The following is a 19,395-nucleotide window of genomic DNA, read 5'->3' as shown; positions in this document are numbered from 1 at the left end:
ATAATATAAGATGCATCTATAATCGTGATAATCGTGATCGCCAGTACCGTGATCATCATTCAATAATCGAATCGCAGCACCTTGAATCGTATTCGAATCGAGTCGTAGGGTGCCTCCTGCAGATCACTGAAACACAGTGTGGGTCGACAGAGCTCAATATTTTGTTGGATTGCACAGTGTAACGAAACATACAGTGCCTTGCAAAAGTATTCGTCCCCCTTGAACCTTGCAACCTTTCGCCACATTTCAGGCTTCAAACATAAAGATATAAAATTTTAATTTTTTGTCAAGAATCAACAACAAGTGGGACACAATCGTGAAGTGGAACAAAATTTATTGGATAATTTAAACTTTTTTAACAAATAAAAAACTGAAAAGTGGGGCGTGCAATATTATTCGGCCCCCTTGCGTTAATACTTTGTAGCGCCACCTTTTGCTCCAATTACAGCTGCAAGTCGCTTGGGGTATGTTTCTATCAGTTTTGCACATCGAGAGACTGACATTCTTGCCCATTCTTCCTTGCACAACAGCTCGAGCTCAGTGAGGTTGGATGGAGAGTGTTTGTGAACAGCAGTCTTCAGCTCTTTCCACAGATTCTCGATTGGATTCAGGTCTGGACTTTGACTTGGCCATTCTAACACCTGGATACGTTTAGTTTTGAACCATTCCATTGTAGATTTGGCTTTATGTTTTGGATCATTGTCCTGTTGGAAGATAAATCTCCGTCCCAGTCTCAGGTCTTGTGCAGATACCAACAGGTTTTCTTCCAGAATGTTCCTGTATTTGGCTGCATCCATCTTCCCGTCAATTTTAACCATCTTCCCTGTCCCTGCTGAAGAAAAGCAGGCCCAAACCATGATGCTGCCACCACCATGTTTGACAGTGGGGATGGTGTGTTCAGGGTGATGAGCTGTGTTGCTTTTACGCCAAACATATCGTTTTGCATTGTGGCCAAAAAGTTCCATTTTGGTTTCATCTGACCAGAGCATCTTCTTCCACATGTTTGGTGTGTCTCCCAGGTGGCTTGTGGCAAACTTTAAACGAGACTTTTTATGGATATCTTTGAGAAATGGCTTTCTTCTTGCCACTCTTCCATAAAGGCCAGATTTGTGCAGTGTACGACTGATTGTTGTCCTTTGGACAGACTCTCCCACCTCAGCTGTAGATCTCTGCAGTTCATCCAGAGTGATCATGGGCCTCTTGGCTGCATCTCTGATCAGTTTTCTCCTTGTTTGAGAAGAAAGTTTGGAAGGACGGCCGGGTCTTGATAGATTTGCAGTGGTCTGATGCTCCTTCCATTTCAATATGATGGCTTGCACAGTGCTCCTTGAGATGTTTAAAGTTTGGGAAATCTTTTTGTATCCAAATCCGGCTTTAAACTTCTCCACAACAGTATCTCGGACCTGCCTGGTGTGTTCCTTGGTTTTCATAATGCTCTCTGCACTTTAAACAGAACCCTGAGACTATCACAGAGCAGGTGCATTTATACGGAGACTTGATTACACACAGGTGGATTCTATTTATCATCATCGGTCATTTAGGACAACATTGGATCATTCAGAGATCCTCACTGAACTTCTGGAGTGAGTTTGCTGCACTGAAAGTAAAGGGGCCGAATAATGTTGCACGCCCCACTTTTCAGTTTTTTATTTGTTAAAAAAGTTTAAATTATCCAATAAATGTTGTTCCACTTCACGATTGTGTCCCACTTGTTGTTGATTCTTGACAAAAAAATTAAATTTCAAATCTTTATGTTTGAAGCCTGAAATGTGGCGAAAGGTTGCAAGATTCAAGGGGGCCGAATACTTTTGCAAGGCACTGTATTTCCTCCATACCCTTCTCAGCTTTTTAACCCCTGATCCATTTCCATGCCTGATCACAAGGTAATGTAATGAAGGTAAATTGGAGAACAACAGATTAAATAGTTATTCACGTAACATATAAACAGTTTTTCAGATTCTTAAATAACAGAACATAACGGGCTGTTGGGGGTCAGAGTGGGGGGGGGGGACACAAGTATGGGAAAAAAAAAAACAAGTATGGATCACACTTGTCTATGCGTCGCAGGCCCAGCCAAACTGAAAAAAGTGCAACGAATAGTCCGGAAAATATGGCAGTTCCTTTTGCAAAAAAATGCTGACTGCAATGCTAAATGTGTCTTCGCGGTTTGTGCTTCTGTTCAGACAAGTCTCAGCATGCACAAGACCAGGGGTGTCCAAAACTGTCCTCAAAGGCCGCTGTGGGTCCGGGTTTTGTTCCTACCGATTGCGCACAGACTGTTTAACCAATGATGTTTTTGCTAAAACAAGCAGCACCTGACTACAATCAACTGAATACACTTGTAAGACACCAGATTGGTGTTGTCCTGTTTTGTGGGAAAGAAATCCAGCACCTACTGAGGCCCAATGTGGAATAGTTTGGGAATCTATGCACAAGACATTTGAATGTAGCCAAACATGTTTCCTTTCTAATGCCAATGTTCTTAGCAAAAGCAAGCAAGGAAGGAAGGAAGGAAGAAAGATAAGTGGGTGTGCACACATGTAATCTTCTTGGCTTTCCATTTCCTCCCTGATTATTTTTATGCATCAAAAGATGTTGTTTGTCAATGTGAGCCAGTTTCGGTCGTTGTTCACCGCTGGCGTGGGTTTACAAAGAAAATAGCCGCGGGAATTTGGAAGTGGTACGAACCTGTATCTCCCGCTGGATCAGTGTAATTAACACACATTTTGTATTTACGGCACCTTCTATTGAGATCTAAAGAAACACAAAAATTGTTTGACCTAATAGAGGTATGAGGTAATAGCAATTATTGTGCAGTACTTTGCAGCTCTTAACCAAAATAATAGAAATGGGAAAAACTCTGTATGCAGTTGCGCACAGTTTTGTTTTATCTTTTATTTTTTTATGTGTCTGCAGCATATTGGCGCTTCTGGCTATGTGTGACTGTGGTCTATGAGCTCTTCCTCATTTTCATCCTCTTCCAGGTGAGGCTACAGTATGAATATTTGTCCTCTTATGGAGAGTCATGACTACCTTGATCACTTGCCACAACATATATACATTTTTTTAATACATTCCTTGAAATTGGCCATTAATGATTAGCAATTCCTTTTACATATGGGAGAAAAAAAGATATAAGCTACCATGATATATAATTTAGTACTATAACTTTTTGTATTGAGACAAAAATGCATTTTTCTCCCGCTGGTTCAAAATCTAAATTGTGTTAGTAAGCACATTTCCCTTGCTGAAATATTTCATTCCCTTCACAGGTGTGGCATGTTCATGCACAGGTGATCCCTAGTTTTTGCCTTAGGCTACCTGACATGAAAGATACATAGTGGCCTTCCATGGTAGACGACCTATGGAACACTTGTGCAATAATCAGACTGTCTAAACAGTCATGGTATGCCATACCTGTAAGGTAGATATATCAGTTTGGGCAAATATCTGCCAAGTTTCATATCTCTTATGTCTAGACGGTGCATGATGGACGGCAGTTCATGAAGTACATCGACCCCAAATTGGGAGTGCCCCTTCCTGAGCGTGACTATGGTGGAAACTGCCTCATCTACGATCCGGGCAATGCCACTGACCCATTTCACAATGTCTGGGTATGACGCTTTTGTCACTTAGTAACCCATTGGCAGTCGTATTGCCGTCAATGAAACACAATTAGTGCTGCAACGAGTAATCGATTAACTCGAGTAATTCGATTAGAAAAAAGCTTTGACTGAAATTTTGCTGCTTTGAGGATTCGTTTAATGAAAATGGCATTGTAATGGTTTGTTTTGAAATGTAGTGGCAACAGTGAATATAACTCATTTGACATGGCTGAATCCACCCGCTCCCTGTTAAGACCAACATAAGCCAAGTTTTTGTGTGAGCTAATGCTTTTTTTCTGCATTTGTTATTTAGGTATTTGGTGTATTTAGCAGTTTTTTGGGAGTATGTGTTTGAACAATTTGTTAGGAGCGTTGTAAGAAATAAGTAATAAGTAATTGTTTTGTTGTGCAGTACTTAGATCTTTTTTTTTTTTTTTTTTAATACCATTTGAGGCTAAGCTCAGGTATACTTATTTTTAAATGAAAGTGCAATTCTGCATTGTTTGAAGAAACTCAGGAATTTTATTTTGTATTCAAATTTAACGCTCTTTTGAAAGTGCAATCGTAGCAAGCCTTTGTTTTACATCTCCTAAAATTTATTCTGCAACGCATTAAATGTTCCCAGTCCGATCCTCGAATATTCCAACCAACTTGTTGATAGATTAATCGATTACTGAAATAATTGATAGCTGCAGCCCTAATCACGATTATTCAAAATCTTTTCAACTTTTTGTCTTTCACCATCTCCTGCTAGGACAAAATGGACGGCTTTGTTCCAGCGCATTTCCTGGGATGGTACATAAAAGTTAGTATGTTTCGCTTCCTCATGAGCGACTGTTGTTCCTTAGTTGGAATTCTGCTGACATATTTCCCACTTCCTTCCTGTAGACGCTAATGATCCGCGACTGGTGGATGTGTATGATCATCAGCGTCATGTTCGAGTTCCTTGAGTACAGCCTGGAGCACCAGCTGCCAAACTTTTCCGAATGCTGGTGGGATCATGTATGTGCCCTTACTGTTGTTTTCATACAGAATGCAAAGTTGTTGTCATTTGAAAACAAACACCAGTTGTTCTCAATGGCATGCCAGTGGATTATGGACGTGTTGCTGTGTAATGGTCTGGGCATCTACTGCGGTATGAAGACGCTGGCGTGGTTGTCCATGAAGCCTTATCAGTGGCAGGGCTTGTGGAACATTCCTACTTATAAGTAAGCCTTTGTAGCATTATACATATTTTTGCAAAAATGTTGTCTTAATTATTATGTACTATGTACTTGTGAGTGATTTTAACTTTAAAGATGATAATAAAATAGCACAGTATCATTCATAATTAAGATTACCACAATTTTACGAATTTGGTTGTCCGCTGTCTGGTTAAACTTAGACGATAAATCGATTTTATGAAACAATTTGAGTTTCTTCATTTCCGAAGATTCGAAAAATGATTGAGTTTTTTTTGTTTTGTGTTTTGCAAAAAAAAAAAAAAAAAAAAGGCAAGTATAGCAACAAGTTTTTCAAGAGATTATTCCATGAGAGACTTTGTCTCTTTGTGTCACCATTTGGGATTTGGGGGCCGACAGCATAAACAGGGAGAGAGAGATTCTATCTAGACAGATGTTTTATACGTTGTTACTTTCATTCAACATTCAATTTTTTGGAGCTTTCTGTCTTTTGTTCTTATTGCCTCCTTAACAAGTAGCAGGAAAGATTTTTTTGAAAGTTATGATAACCACGTTTAATAAGTTCATCAAGTCAATTTTATTTACATAACCTTAAATAATCAAAAATATCCCAAAGGATTTCACAAACGCAAAATTGACATTGTAATATGACATATTATATTGAGAAAATTATATTACCCGGTAATAAACAACAGTAATAAAACATTTTTTTAAATGAGTCATAAATATTGTAAATAAGTACATAAAAATAAACTTTATTTACATAACACTTTTCGCAGACGGTCACAAAGTGCTTCACATAGACAAACTAAAAAATAGAGTAAACGTTGAGAAAAATGTACATATAGATTTTAAAGGCCCAAAACAGCGGAAATTTACAAAGATAGCAGCCCCATTATACTTCATTAAAAATCCTGAAAAAATAGTCTTTATCTATTAAAAAAAAATTTAAATAAATAATGTTAGCAGCTAATTTGTCATTGTCATAGGAGGTGCTGTTTGTTCATCTCATCATTTTTTTTAAATTCCCACTGACAGTTTGTTTTATTTATGCACCATGTGTTTGTTTTGAGTGGGGATTTATCACACCCCTGGTTTGCTGTTTTAGGGACATCTAGTGGCTGTTCCACATCATTGATTTATTAAGGATCAGCACTATAGAATGAATATAGTTTATTTTTATTATAGTCATAAAAATTGATGATGGAATGAATGGCGTACGGCAAGCAACACGTCACTTCCGCTCATTAATATTCATGAAATTAGCTACTGTTGCTAAGTAGGGACAAGCCACCGTTTGTCCCTAATAGGTAATGAATGGAAATTGTGTACAAAGGAGATGTTTACAGAGCCAAACCTACCAATTCCCTCCGAAAATGATGTGCCTGGTGCCAAATTCACTAGCAAAAACATGGAAGAACATAAAAATGTTCAGTTAAAGAGATGGCTTGAGTGTCGAAGGCTGAAAAAGACGGGAAAAAAACGAGCCGACCTTAGCATAGCCTTAGCTTTTTTATCGACGCGACTGACAATGACATTCTCCTGTTTCAACAAGCTATCCTTTACCATCAGCCCTGTCTTTCTTATATATCCTCTGGTTGTCCTATGTGTCTGACCGTTCTTGGGGGTAATTTAGTTAGCTTTGTGTAGCGATCGCAAATGCTACTCAGTGACAGCCAACGAACACTTTTAATTTTTTCATTGATAACAAATCTTAATTCTATCATTTACACTTCCCCCTTACTAAAGTTGTGTTATATACACATACATATATATATATATAACAGAAACGGTAACAGCGGCAGTCAGATACCATTGTAATTCTTTTCAGGTCATTCATTGTCAGACAGAAGCAGCACAGCACAACGTTACGCTAAAAAAAATAAGTTAAAACTATAAAAATGGCTTACCTCTTTGTCCTCTGAAAGACCATGCCAACCCAACAAAATGTTTACTGCATATGAAATGTGAATGGATTCACCGAGCCGGTGTTAAAGTTCGCGCAAGTTGATTCGGTCTTCACATTTTTTCCTTCCGTTTTTGGTTTCCGGAAACGTATGAAGAAAACATCCTTCATGTGTCGTAATGTCTAGAGTCGTTTCTACACGTTCCAAAAAAGCAATGCGTGATCGGCATGTTCGTTTTTGAAAGATTACCGGCGAAAAGTAGCACAAATTACGTTGTTTCTATGCGAGAGCGGGTCTATAATGTCCCACTTCAGCTTTACTTCCGCTTTACGATGCGACGTCACGGTCTAAAAATAGCATGCGTGCGGTACGCCATTCATGACGACACACAATTTACTGTACTTTTATTTTTGCTGATATCGTCATATTGCCTAGCACTAAACACAATGTTCCCTTTTTGAACAGTCTTTATTGCCTGAAATTAGATGAATCAAACTGTGTGTCACTTTTCAGAGGCAAGATAAAGCGAATTGCCTTCCAGTTCACCCCATACAGTTGGGTGAAGTTTGAGTGGAAGCCCGCATCCAACCTTCGCCGCTGGCTCGCTGTTTTAGGCATCATATTCATGGTATAACAATGGCGAGGAATCATTGTTTATTAACTAATTCACTGCCATTGATGCTTCTACACGTCCATTCCGGTCAAAATGAACGGGATGGCTAGTGCCGTCAATGGCACTGACACACGATCAGTTCACTAATTAGCCATCTTTTCTCAAAAGTTCCTGTTGGCTGAGTTGAACACCTTCTACCTGAAGTTTGTGCTGTGGATGCCTCCGGAACATTACTTGGTGCTGCTAAGGCTTGTCTTTTTTGTCAACGTGGGAGGCGTGGCCATGCGGGAGATCTACGACTTCATGGACGACCCGTGAGTAGAGGTCGCCATGCTGAGGGTTGCGCTTGTCGCCTCTTGAACAACCCTACCGTTTCGGCCCACAGAAAGTTTCACAAGAAACTCGGCCAGCAAGCGTGGCTGGTGGCGGCCATTACGGTGACCGAGTTCCTCATCGTGCTGAAGTACGACCCCAACACCATCATGTTGCCTATTCCCTTCTTCATCACGCAGTGTTGGCTGCTGGGCCTCCTTGTCATCCTCATCTGGACACTGTGGCGCTTCTTCATTCGGTAACTAAAATTATTTGAATTACAGTACAGGTAGTCCCCGGGTTACAAGCGAGTTCCGTTCCTATGCTGGCGACATAACCCGAATTTCCGCATAAGTATGAATTAACCCTTTAAAAATCCAAGATAGCTACCTCAAAAGTCCCAAAGCACTGTATTTTGCTGACCTGATCCAGGGAATTCTTGTTTCTTTTCCCCTCAAACCTTAATGGCGGTTTCAGTCAATTCTGCCTTCTTACTGAGCTAGCAGGATCCAGCTTTGCTCAGTAGCTTAGCTCCGTCGTGCCTCAACAACTCTGGTGATTTGGGCTAAGTCTTTTGACTTGAGTGCAGGTGACTCACCAGCCTTGAACCCCTGAAGTTCTTTCAGACACTTTACTCAAAATAAAAGTCTTGAATCCAAACTTTATGTTGATTTCTTTGTTTTACTGAAATCTATTATGATACAAAAACAAAAGATTAATTCATAACTTGCTATTCATGTAATGGTCAGAAGACTGTAATGCTTCCAGCATGATTCACGGCTGGTTTTGTTTTTGGACCTTTGCCGCCACCAGGTGTCGAGTTATAGGCAATCAATTTTGTCGCAGGGTAAACTAAATACATTTTTATATTACTAAGGGTGTAACAGTACATGTATTCGTATTGAACCGTTTTAATACTAGGTGCTCGGTTCGGAACGGAGGCGTACCGAACGGGTTTCTGACGTAATGTAACCCTTACTTTTTGAGGCTGTGAGTCGATCAGGTTAGTTTCTTTGTGTAGATTATATTTACTCCGTCTTCTCTACTATAATGAGGACCAACACAGTAGGGTAATAAGAAACATCAATGGCGCGACAACGTGGCCGCCGTGAGAACGCAGTGAAATGCGGCCGTTAAAGTCAGTCAGCCAATGCACACTAGTCGCAGTGCGGCCGCGGATTAGACGTGTCCCAGGAGCGGCTCAACGCGATGCACACGAAAAGAATGGCAGAGTTTATTATTTGACACGAGACGCGGCCCTCCTGCATCAATACTACTAGCTAGCAGACCGTGCAGACCAGAAATCGCTGGTGTAAAAATACGGTGGATCCGGTCGATTTTCAAACTAATATGCAATCATAACCCACTTTTTGAGTCCATCAGATCTCTTGAGTGGTAGATCGGGGCACAGTTGACTTGTCTTTGTTGATTTACAGTTGTCTTCTCTGCTATAATAATAACCAACACGACCCCGTGTACAATACAAAACCCTCCTACCACAACAAAACAAGTAGGAATTAATATTCACATAGTAACTAAAGTTATACAACATAAAATATACAATATAAATGAATACTACATCACATTTGTAAAATACAAAAACATAATGAAATAAATAATAGCCCATTTAAATAAAATGAAATGAGCTAAAACACCTGTAATTAAATAATACGAATACGTAATACACAGATCCTGCTTACACAATTAAATTTATTAATTTCTGTGCGGCGCTTTAACTTGAGAAAATCCACCAATAAAGCTTTTGAAAACCGTTCATAAGAAAGAAAAATTCATTGAGGCATTTCATTTGTAAATTACATGTTAAAATCTTTGTCATTGGGATTGCTAGACTCTTTAGCACAGGACTTCTTTTTTCTTTTAGAAAGAAAGCTGACCAATACACGAGGTCTGAAAGGCAAATTGTTGTTGGATTATCTTTAAATACCCGCTACTTTTTGAGCAGAATTCTAGCTTTGTATAGGCTACTGTTCCTATTGTTGAAAGCACAGTGTGTAAAATAACAACTAGCACATTTATATTTTGCATTTTATTTGCTTACTGTACCGAAAATTAACCGATCCGTGACCTCAAAATCAAGGTACGTACCGAACCCAGATTTTTGTGTACCGTCACACCCGTATATATTACCGTATTTTCAGACTATAAGTCGCAGTTTTTTTTTCATAGTTTGGCTGGGGATGCGACTTATACTCTAGTCTAGAGGGACTTAAGTGTGAAATTATTAACATATTATTATATCACGTCACATGTTTTGGAGTGACACTGATGGTTTGGTAAACTTGTTAGCATGTTTTTATGCTGTAGTTATCTGAATAACTCTTAATAGCTATGTAAGCCTGTCACAATATGCAATAATTCCATTTATCGCGCGATAAATAAAAATGAAGGCGGTAATTTTTCCGCTGCGATTTATCGCCTCGCGTGCACGTGTGTGCGCGCGTGCGGCAGACGTGCTATTAAAAGTTCGGATTCCTCGTTACCAACTGCGCAAAATGCATATTCGTTCCAGGTCCTGCAAAAACTAGCGCCGGAGCCAATCGTTCCCATTATATCCTATTGTTCAATGTATACATCTACGGCGCGCCGGTGTTGTTGACGTGTGGGCGCTTCCTTCAGGAGTGACATTTCACACGGGGCTGCTATTTTTCGGTACAACGCCGGATATTTACAACAAAGTCCGCCAAAACATTGTTACCGACTTGGCTGCTACGAACAAACTCGCTTTGACAACGAACAGCTGAATGAAATTAAGAAGAGCGCTGTGCTTCAAACTCGTCCTGTTTATGAAAGTCGATTGTCATATGCTGGTGTTGAGCAGACGTGACTTTAGCGGCGCTTGCTCACTTTTTTAATGCACGCACACACTAGATATCATGAAATGGCAAACTAGATGTGCTACATCCCATGGCATTGGCTACGTGAGCCCAGAGTGATTATGGGACACGTAGTCCATATACTACATCAATTCGAATTCTAAACTGTCATGACTGAATGGAAGTTAAGAAGGCCAAAGCAATCCATACCAGTGACTATAGATAATGTTGCAAATATTGTTAATTTAGTACGTGACACAGATGGATTCGGACCACAAATAGGATATCTTGCTCCTGTAGTAAACCTAGCTGCTAAGAGAGCTGTAGCAATCAACAGTGTGCCCTGCCTCACTTTACAAACAGTAAAGATTGTTCTCAGCACTTTTATATCCAATTTTTTCAGATCAGTAAGAAGTAAGCACATAAATATTATGCACTAAAATGCATGTTTATATGATGGCAATTTAATTTTTGCTCGTTAGCAAAAAAAAACAAAACAACAACAACAAAAAAACCAAACAAAAAATATAATTGTTATTTTTTTTTTTTACAGAGCATTAAATGTATTGAATCGTGTCCCCCGTATCAAAAATCGTACCGAACCGTGACTTAACTGCATCGTTGCATCCCTATGGAACACCATTGCAGAAACTATGACGGGAGAAGTTTTCATTTGCCTAAATGCTTAAGTTATTAAGTGCAATTTTTTTTTTTTTAAACACATTTTATTTATTCTGTGTTTCTGTGCGGTATCAATATTGTTGTTTTTTACTTAAGAGCCATGGTCTATTGTTTTTAGTTGTGATTTCTTAAAAAGTATTTTTGAATTTAAGAGTAAATATTTATCGCGTATAAATGGGTGTACTTGATCTATTAATATAAACTGTATTCTCACTGTGTTATTGAAAATTGGTTTAAAAAAAATTGGGGGGGGGCGCAATAATATCGCATATCGCAATAATTTATGAGAATAATTATCGCACACTAAAATTTGTTACCGCGACAGGCCTAAATCTATGTTACGTTAACATACCGGCCATGTTCGCATTTCATTGTTCATGCATCATGTAACATTATCATACTGTACACGTATTCAGCATGTTGTTCTTTATTGTATTCTTATTTTAAATTGCCTTTCAAGATGACATATCTGTTCTATGTGTTATGTGTTGGATTTTATCAAGTAAATTTCCCACAAAAATGCAACTTATACTCCGGTGTGATTTATATGGTTTTTTCCCCTCTTCGTTGGGCATTTTATGGCTGGTGCAATTTTTACTCTGGTGCGACATATAGTCCGAAAAATACGGTACTTTTAAATTAAATTATAAATTCTAAATTTTAATCCAACCACACAAATACACATATTTTATTCCCAACATAAAAATGGCTCTGACAATGATCACCCTGGAATGACGAACAGCCAGCATGTGTAGTTATTTATTTTGATGCTTCTTCGCATGCAGGTCAGTTTGCTCAGCGTGCGTCGGACTGCGAATTAGCACGCATGCGTAATACTTGAACGGGCTCAATGGACAAACGCAGTCTGAATGGGCACGCCAAAACAGACATGACAAAAAATAATAAGACAAAAAAGACCTGCAGTATGAACCTAACCTAAAATTAGTCATGTTCTGATTAACAGTCTAAAGGTATACCATGGTATGAAAACATCAAGGTTTCAAAACCGCAAAAAATGCCCGTCATACAGTTCCTTAGGTGTTAACAATTTTTTATGTCCCAAAAATGCATGAAGAAATCCCTCGCTTGCAGCTTTAAGGCTCAACCCTCCCCCAACGGGTTTTGCTCAGTGTCCGTGAGTCGGCTGTGCTACACAATAGCTGGAGGAGGTGAAACTTTTTTTTCCCTATTGAAAAAAACGAAATCGCTGGTGTGGGAATACTTCAGTTACAGAAAAGTTACGGGCGGCTTAGAGGAGGGGGGGCCAACCGACATGTAATACATGTTTGCGGAGGGTGTCTGCCGAGGAGGCGATATCTCTAATATGATTTCGCATTTATACTAGGGCTGTCAATTTAATCGAGTTAATCACAGCTTAAAAAATAATTAATCGTAATTAATCACAATTCAAACCATCTCTAAAATATGCCATATTTTTCTGTAAATTATTGTTGGAATGGAAAGATAAGACACAAGACGGACATAAACATTCAACATCCTGTACATAAGTACTGTATCTGTTTATTATAACAATAAATCCACAATACGGCATTAACATTATTAACATTCTTACTGTAAAAGGGATCCACGGATAGAAAGTCTTGTAGTTCTTAAAAGATAAATTTGAGTACAAGTTATAGTAATTTTTAGGGATGTCCCGATCCAGGTTTTTGCACTTCCGATCCGATACCAATATTGTGTTGCACTTCCGAGCCGATACCAATACTGACCGATACCGGCCTATCTGAGCATGTATTAAAGTTTAAAGTTATTTAGCCTCCTTACTTAGTTGTCAGACTCATGTTGAAAAGGTTTTAGTACTCTTGATAACAACTAGTCAGCTGAATTAGGTGAGTTTGAATAACACACAACGGTTGGTAACAAGAAACCTGTTTATTCAGTGACAAACACAAAACATTATAAATAACAGAAATGGCATAGTCAGTCAATAAAACGTGCAAATAATATTGTAAACTGTCTTAAAAAAAGCAAAACACACCAACAACCTCAGCGGAAAATCCCACAAATCCCCCAAGCTATTAGATGCTTTTAATGTTTCGTGCATTAGTTACAAAAATTGTATAAAAAGCCTCTCAGGTTTAAATAAACGACTATTTCAGTATCAAGTTAATATTTTAAAACAGTAAATAAAATACTCAAGTCCCCATTCTGTATCAGCAGCTTTAAACTACATTCGTTTAATTTTGCGAATCAACTGTTAAAAGTTGTTAAAATTGCTCCCGTTATTCCATAATTTCCCTTCTGTCTACTTTTTCAGTTTTAAAACTGTTTTGAAGATCGATTCAAGTCAAGATTTTGCCAATTTAGGAGTATTTTAGATAAAAAGTTAATTAGGTTTGCTTGGAAGGTTCACAACAGCCTACTAGGGAAGTCTTCTGCTTTAAGATGGCGGCTGTTTACTAACGCATCTGGTTTTCAATACTTCAATGTTGCTAACGCAGTCGAGTCTGTCGTGTAGCATCATATGATATCTATTATCTCCAGTAAAACGACGTTGACGTAGTTTGTAGCGGCTCTCAGCAGCAGTCAGGTATTCTTGTGTTTTTTATCCAGCAGCGTCAGTTGAGCTATAGCCGTGAGTTGAGCATTGGCATTACCCGGGTCTATGACAAGCATTATGTTTACTTTCGGGACGCAATGCAGTCAGTTTCTCATTGCGTCCCGAAGACCGCGCTGTGCATTAGTTCCGCTTTACTTGACATATTTCAATAATCGGAATTTGGATGTTTGTGAATCGTTCTCGAATCTTCCACGGCCGAATCGCTCAAGGATGTAATGACTGCTGGGCATGTTGTACCGTGGTTCTAAGTGTTGGATGGTGCGTCTTTACTCACGTGCGATAATGGCACGTCATCCAGAATGAATTCTTCGGCAATGACTTTTGTTATTCCCTGGGCTTTGGGACTTCGAGTGCCAGTTTGTCACGCATAGCAAAAGTTTCTGCCAGTGTTAGTTGCGTAGGACCTTTCTTTTTGTCTTCGGTTTTCTTAACATACTCCTCATATTGTTTGTGGTGGTATTTCGCTAAATGCTTGATTAGGTTGGTTGTATGAAAAGTTCTTACAGCTTTACCACTACGCTTGACTTTATTGTGGCATATGTTGCACTCTGCCTCTTTGTCTTTGTCGTCCTTTAAGGTGAAATGATCCCACACAGCTGACATTTTTACCAATAAAGTCTCTCGGTAAATTGGGAAATATAATGTAAATGTAGTGTGTTGAAGGTGTGCCTTAAAATGCGGACCGGATTTTAGGGAAACCGAAGCAAAAACTGGAATGGATTATGTAAATCGGTACGCTGGAAAACCCGGACCGGACTTTCAAAAAAAAAAAAACTGGTTCGGAAGTCTGGATCGGAATTTTTTCGTGTTCCGATCCGATACCGATGCGCATTTTTTTTGCCCATATCGGCGTCCAATCTGATCCAAATATCGGATCGGGACATCTCTAGTAATTTTATATTGAGAAAAAGAATGTCTTCTCCTCCGCCCAAATGCATGATGGGAAGTTGGGCAACCATCATTGTCATTGGTGGCTGCAAACGGTATACAGTATGTTCTGCATTGTGTTCAATTAGGCGTCTTAAGAAAAAGATTGTCTCTTGCTCTGCCCAAATGCATGATGGGAAGTAATCTCTCTCTCAGTAACCGGCAGCATCCATCATAATGTTGTGCGTGTGTCCGTTAACGGTGTCTGGGCGGCAGACATGTCTTGAATTTCGTTCCGCTACGAGCGGCTGTCATAAAGTTATGAGGGGAAAATCATCGTTTTTTAATCTTTATGAATCGTAATCGAATCGTCACGTGTCGATTCGCAATGCATGTAATAATCGATTTTTGGGGAACTCCACTAATACACATACTTAATAACATGAATGAAAAACACTTTCCTGCTTCAACTACAACTTCTTTCTTGCTTTTTACATGCAGCGACATCACACTCCGCTACAAGGAGACGCGGCGCCGCAAACAGGAGGAGCCTGCGGAGCGCCCGCTGGGAAACGGCGCCTCCTCAGGCCGCAGCAAACTCAACGGCAGCTCCGACGTCCTGCGCCACAGAAAGTCCTGAGTGGACGAAACCGGACGAGTAGCACAGCCGCAATTTTGATTTGGAGGCACACTTTTGTTGTTGTTGTTGTATTTTAAGCTCGTTCGGGAATCATACTTGAACTCTTCTTTATTTATACGCAACACTTTCGGATGTTGACGAAGACGGCGGAAGAAGAGAAGACCTGACGGTCGCCGGGTCCCGCAAACCATCGCTCCGAAACGCGAGCAATGGAACTAAACTCGGCGAGATTGCCGTTGTTGGTGGCCAGCGAGGAAGTGTTTCCCGACATTTGCGTTTGTCGTCCAAAAACAACAAAAAAAAGTTCAAATGAAGTTCATCTTCAAAGGTTAGTTGCCTCAAATTTCATCCCAGACTTATTGTGACTACGGTAGTGCTTTTCAGTAACTGAAAACTAGATTGGGCTAACTCCATTTTGTCTTTGGGGAAAATAAAAGGGAAAAAAAACGGATTAAATCCAGATATATTTCATGCATAATCCATCATTGCACCCAGCATTTTTAACTTGATGTCAGTACATTTACGTGTTCCCAAGTAAACATTATTTCCCTTTCATGAAATACTGATGAATCCTTGGAAAACTATTACACTAAGGACGCTTTCACACTTGGTCGGTTTTAAATGGACCAGAGTTATTTTCTCTGATAGGCCACTAATGTGAATACGCATCTGAACTCTAGTTCGGACCAAGCAACCGAACTCTGGTCTGCTCAAAAATTGTGGGTCTCGGTCTTCTTTAAGCGCTAGTGAATCAGAGCAGGGTGCGCTTTTGCTACTTTATGTGCAGCGTCACAGCATTGATGCTCTAGGCCAGTGCTTGTGGATTATTTTCTGTTACATTCCTCTGAGAAAGACATAAACGTTTCGCCCCCCCTCCCCCAACTCTGCCACCACTGTAAATACTATCATTTGTCTATAAAATTTTATAAGTACGTACGCCTCTGCATAACTTGGTGTCCTTTTTTTGATTAAAGAAAAAATGTAATATAGATTAACTTACAATTAAGTATACCTTTATTAACAATGTAACAGAAAAGACTTAAAAGCGCATCAATTTGCCTGAATTAAAAAAAAAAATAAAAAAAAAGTCACATTTAAACTGTAAAAATACACTTAAGGTACTTTTTGACCATTTGATACTGAAAAACGAAATTTAATAAAATCAATAAATAATAATAAAATTTAAAAAATCAAGCAGCTTATCAATGTGATTGGGGTCTAATGTCTTTAAGTCAGGGGTCCCCAACCTTTTTTGCACCACAGATCAGTGTGATATGGGTCTTTTTTTTTTCACGGACCGGTGTTCTGTCAAGTTTTTCACCCTTATAAAATTTTGCTCCCAAAGCTTTTGTGGCAGTTAAAAAAAAAAAGCCCTCTTTTATATTCAGTTGGACTCTCAATGATATCCAACGGTGCTAAAAAAAACTATTAACATCATAAACATACATGTGCAACACGAAAATGGCGTAAGTTAATGCTTAACAACACGGCGAAGTCGTTAAGTGAGAGCTGCGTGCAGTTGTTGTGTGCAGCTAACATGGCAAACGTAAGTTAATATTCCTTTCTTTAAAGAAAGTTTGTAGTGTGTACTTTGGAATCTCTGCATTCGCGGTCATTTTTAACGTTACGCGCATGCCAAATTAGTCAAAACACCGGCAATGTGCGGCAGAAAAATATAGCAAATATAAAATAATAATTTTTTTTAGCCCCGTCGTGTTAAGTGCGGGGAAAATACAACTCACCCGCGGAATCAGTGGGAGGCCTGAGCTTGTTTCGTTTTAGACTAGATGATCCCAAGATTGGAGAGTGAGAGAATCCCGCTTCACAAAGATACGATGTTGGAAATTGTAGCACAGTTTTCAGCGCTCTCCTGGCAATGGATATTCCGAAATGACTTCTAAACCTCGGTAGAGTTGTTGTCTGAAATGTACGTTTAAGGTCACCGTGATTTGCGATCTCTACAAGCTGGTATTCCTGTTGCACAGACATGGTTGAATCACTCGGTTTATTCACATACAGTTGTGGTCAAAAGTTTACATACACTTGTGAAGAACATAATGTTATGGCTCTCTTGAGTTTCCAGTTATTTCTACAACTCTGATTTTTCTCTGATAGAGTGATTGGAACATACTTCTTTGTCACTAAAAAACATTCATGAAGTTTGGTTCTTTTATGACTTTATTATGGGTGAACAGAAAAAAGTGATCAAATCTGCTGGGTCAAAAATATACATACAGCAGCGCTAATATTTGGTAACATGTCCCTTGGCCATTTTCACTTCAATTAGGCGCTTTTGGTAGCCATTCACAAGCTTCTGGTTGAATCTTTGACCACTCCTCTTGACAGAATTGGTGCAGTTCATTAAAATTTGATAGCTTTCTGACATGGACTTGTTTCTTCAGCATTGTCCACAAGTTCTCAATGGCAAGGCCATTCGAAAACCTTAATTCTAGCCTAATTTAGCCATTCCATTACCACTTTTGATGTGTGTTTGGGGTCATTGTCCTGTTTGAACACCCAACTGTGCCCAAGACCCAATCTTCGGGTTGATGACGTTAGGATATCTTGAAGAATTTGAAGGTAATCCTCCTTCTTCATAATCCCATTTACTCTGTAAAGCACCAGTTCCATTGGTAGCAAAACAACCCCACAGCATAATACTACCACCACCGTGCTTGACGGTAGGCATGGTGTACTTGGGGTTAAAGGCCTCACCTTTTCTCCTCCAAACATATTGCTGGGCATTGTGGCCAAACAGCTCGATTTTTGTTTCGTCTGACCACAGAACTTTCCTCCAGAAGGTCTTATCTTCAACTTCAGTCGAGCCTTAAGGTGCCGCTTTTGGAGCTAGGGCTTCTTTCTTGCACGGCAGCCTCTCAGTCCATGGAGATGCAAAACACGCTTGACTGTGGACACTGACACCTGTGTTCCAGCAGCTTCTAATTCTTGGCAGATCTGCTTTTTGGTGATTCTCGGTTGAATCTTCACCCTCCTGACCAATTTTCTCTCAGCAGCAGGTGATAGTTTGCGTTTTCTTCCTGATCGTGGCAGTGACAAAACAGTGCCATGCACTTTATACTTACAAACAATTGTTTGCACTGTTGCTCTTGGGACCTGCAGCTGCTTTGAAATGGCTCCAAGTGACTTTCCTGACTTGTTCAAGTCAATGATTTGCTTTTTCAGATCCATGTATGTACAGTATATTTTTGACCCATCAGATTTGATCACTTTTTCTGTTAACCCATAAAAAAATCATAAAAGAACCAAACTTCTTTTTTGTGACAAAGAAGTATCTGTTCCAGTCACTCTATCGGAGAAAAATCAGAGTTGTAGAAATAACTGGAAACTCAAGAGAGCCATGACATTATGTTCTTCACAAGTGTATGTAAACTTTTGACTGTATCACTGGGTTAAGAGAATTTGGTATATGGCAGTCAGATGGTGCAGCAAGAAGTGCGGGAAGAGAGATGTTTTCACAGGAGTCTAGCTCCAAAGACATCCAACCCTACTTTTTTAATATTAAAAAGAACACAATGTTTTGCAGAGTTGTACTTATAATAATAAGAATTTTATATACAAAGGATACTACAGTATATTTACAGTGGTGTCAGAGAGTTGGGGGGGGGGGGGGGCGAAACGTTTACGTCTTCCTGGGGGGGCATAACAGAAAATAATTGAGAAGCTCTGGTCTAGTGTGAAAGCGCCCTAAGTGATAGCCATTGGGTGACTTCCAACCATCATTTTTATTTACCCTCAATGATATTTCTCTTAGATTTGATGTTTTGGGGATTTGACCACTGTTTTTTTTTTACTTAACTTTAATGTTATTTCTTTTAATTTTTTTGCAGGCTTGATCCGCTAAATCACTAGGTGATTCCAAACACTCGCCGGATCAGCTAAGCATTGAGAAAAATTTCGTGACTAGAGGTAGCCCACTTTAGTTCTCAGTTACTCACTGGCTGCTAATGATCGCTGCTAGACCTCCTGGTCCAGATGGATCGGACATCTATCTGCGACAATGGTAGCCAATGAGTTAATAGCGACAGTCTGTGAGATTTTGTTGTTTAAGATAGAAACATAAAGTCGATGCACATGATTTGAGCTCCATTAACAACACTCAAAAGTCCTTTAATCACATTTCAGGTTCTTTCTAAGCGCTTGTCAGGCTGGACTA

At 39.4% G+C, this 19,395-nt stretch overlaps 1 protein-coding gene across 2 annotated transcripts in view; it reads left to right on the top strand.

Moving 5' to 3' along the window:
- The window catches only part of ptdss2 (phosphatidylserine synthase 2), a 33,538-nt gene extending 14,702 nt beyond the window's left edge, over positions 1–18,836 (top strand). For both annotated transcript variants that reach the window (XM_057836284.1, XM_057836283.1), the window contains 9 exons: positions 2,917–2,984; positions 3,480–3,614; positions 4,360–4,410; positions 4,494–4,607; positions 4,695–4,813; positions 7,207–7,321; positions 7,475–7,620; positions 7,692–7,877; positions 15,083–18,836. In XM_057836284.1, coding sequence (XP_057692267.1) covers positions 2,917–2,984; positions 3,480–3,614; positions 4,360–4,410; positions 4,494–4,607; positions 4,695–4,813; positions 7,207–7,321; positions 7,475–7,620; positions 7,692–7,877; positions 15,083–15,221 — 1,073 coding nt within the window. In that variant the 3' untranslated portion in view covers positions 15,222–18,836. The remainder of the gene's footprint in view (positions 1–2,916; positions 2,985–3,479; positions 3,615–4,359; positions 4,411–4,493; positions 4,608–4,694; positions 4,814–7,206; positions 7,322–7,474; positions 7,621–7,691; positions 7,878–15,082) is intronic.
- The last annotated feature ends 559 nt before the right edge of the window (positions 18,837–19,395 follow it).

This window comes from Corythoichthys intestinalis, chromosome 5 (genome assembly GCF_030265065.1).
Source record: "Corythoichthys intestinalis isolate RoL2023-P3 chromosome 5, ASM3026506v1, whole genome shotgun sequence".
NCBI lineage: Eukaryota > Metazoa > Chordata > Actinopteri > Syngnathiformes > Syngnathidae > Corythoichthys > Corythoichthys intestinalis.
Note: the sequence above shows the minus strand (reverse complement) of the source record. Positions and strands in the feature narration are given on the sequence as shown.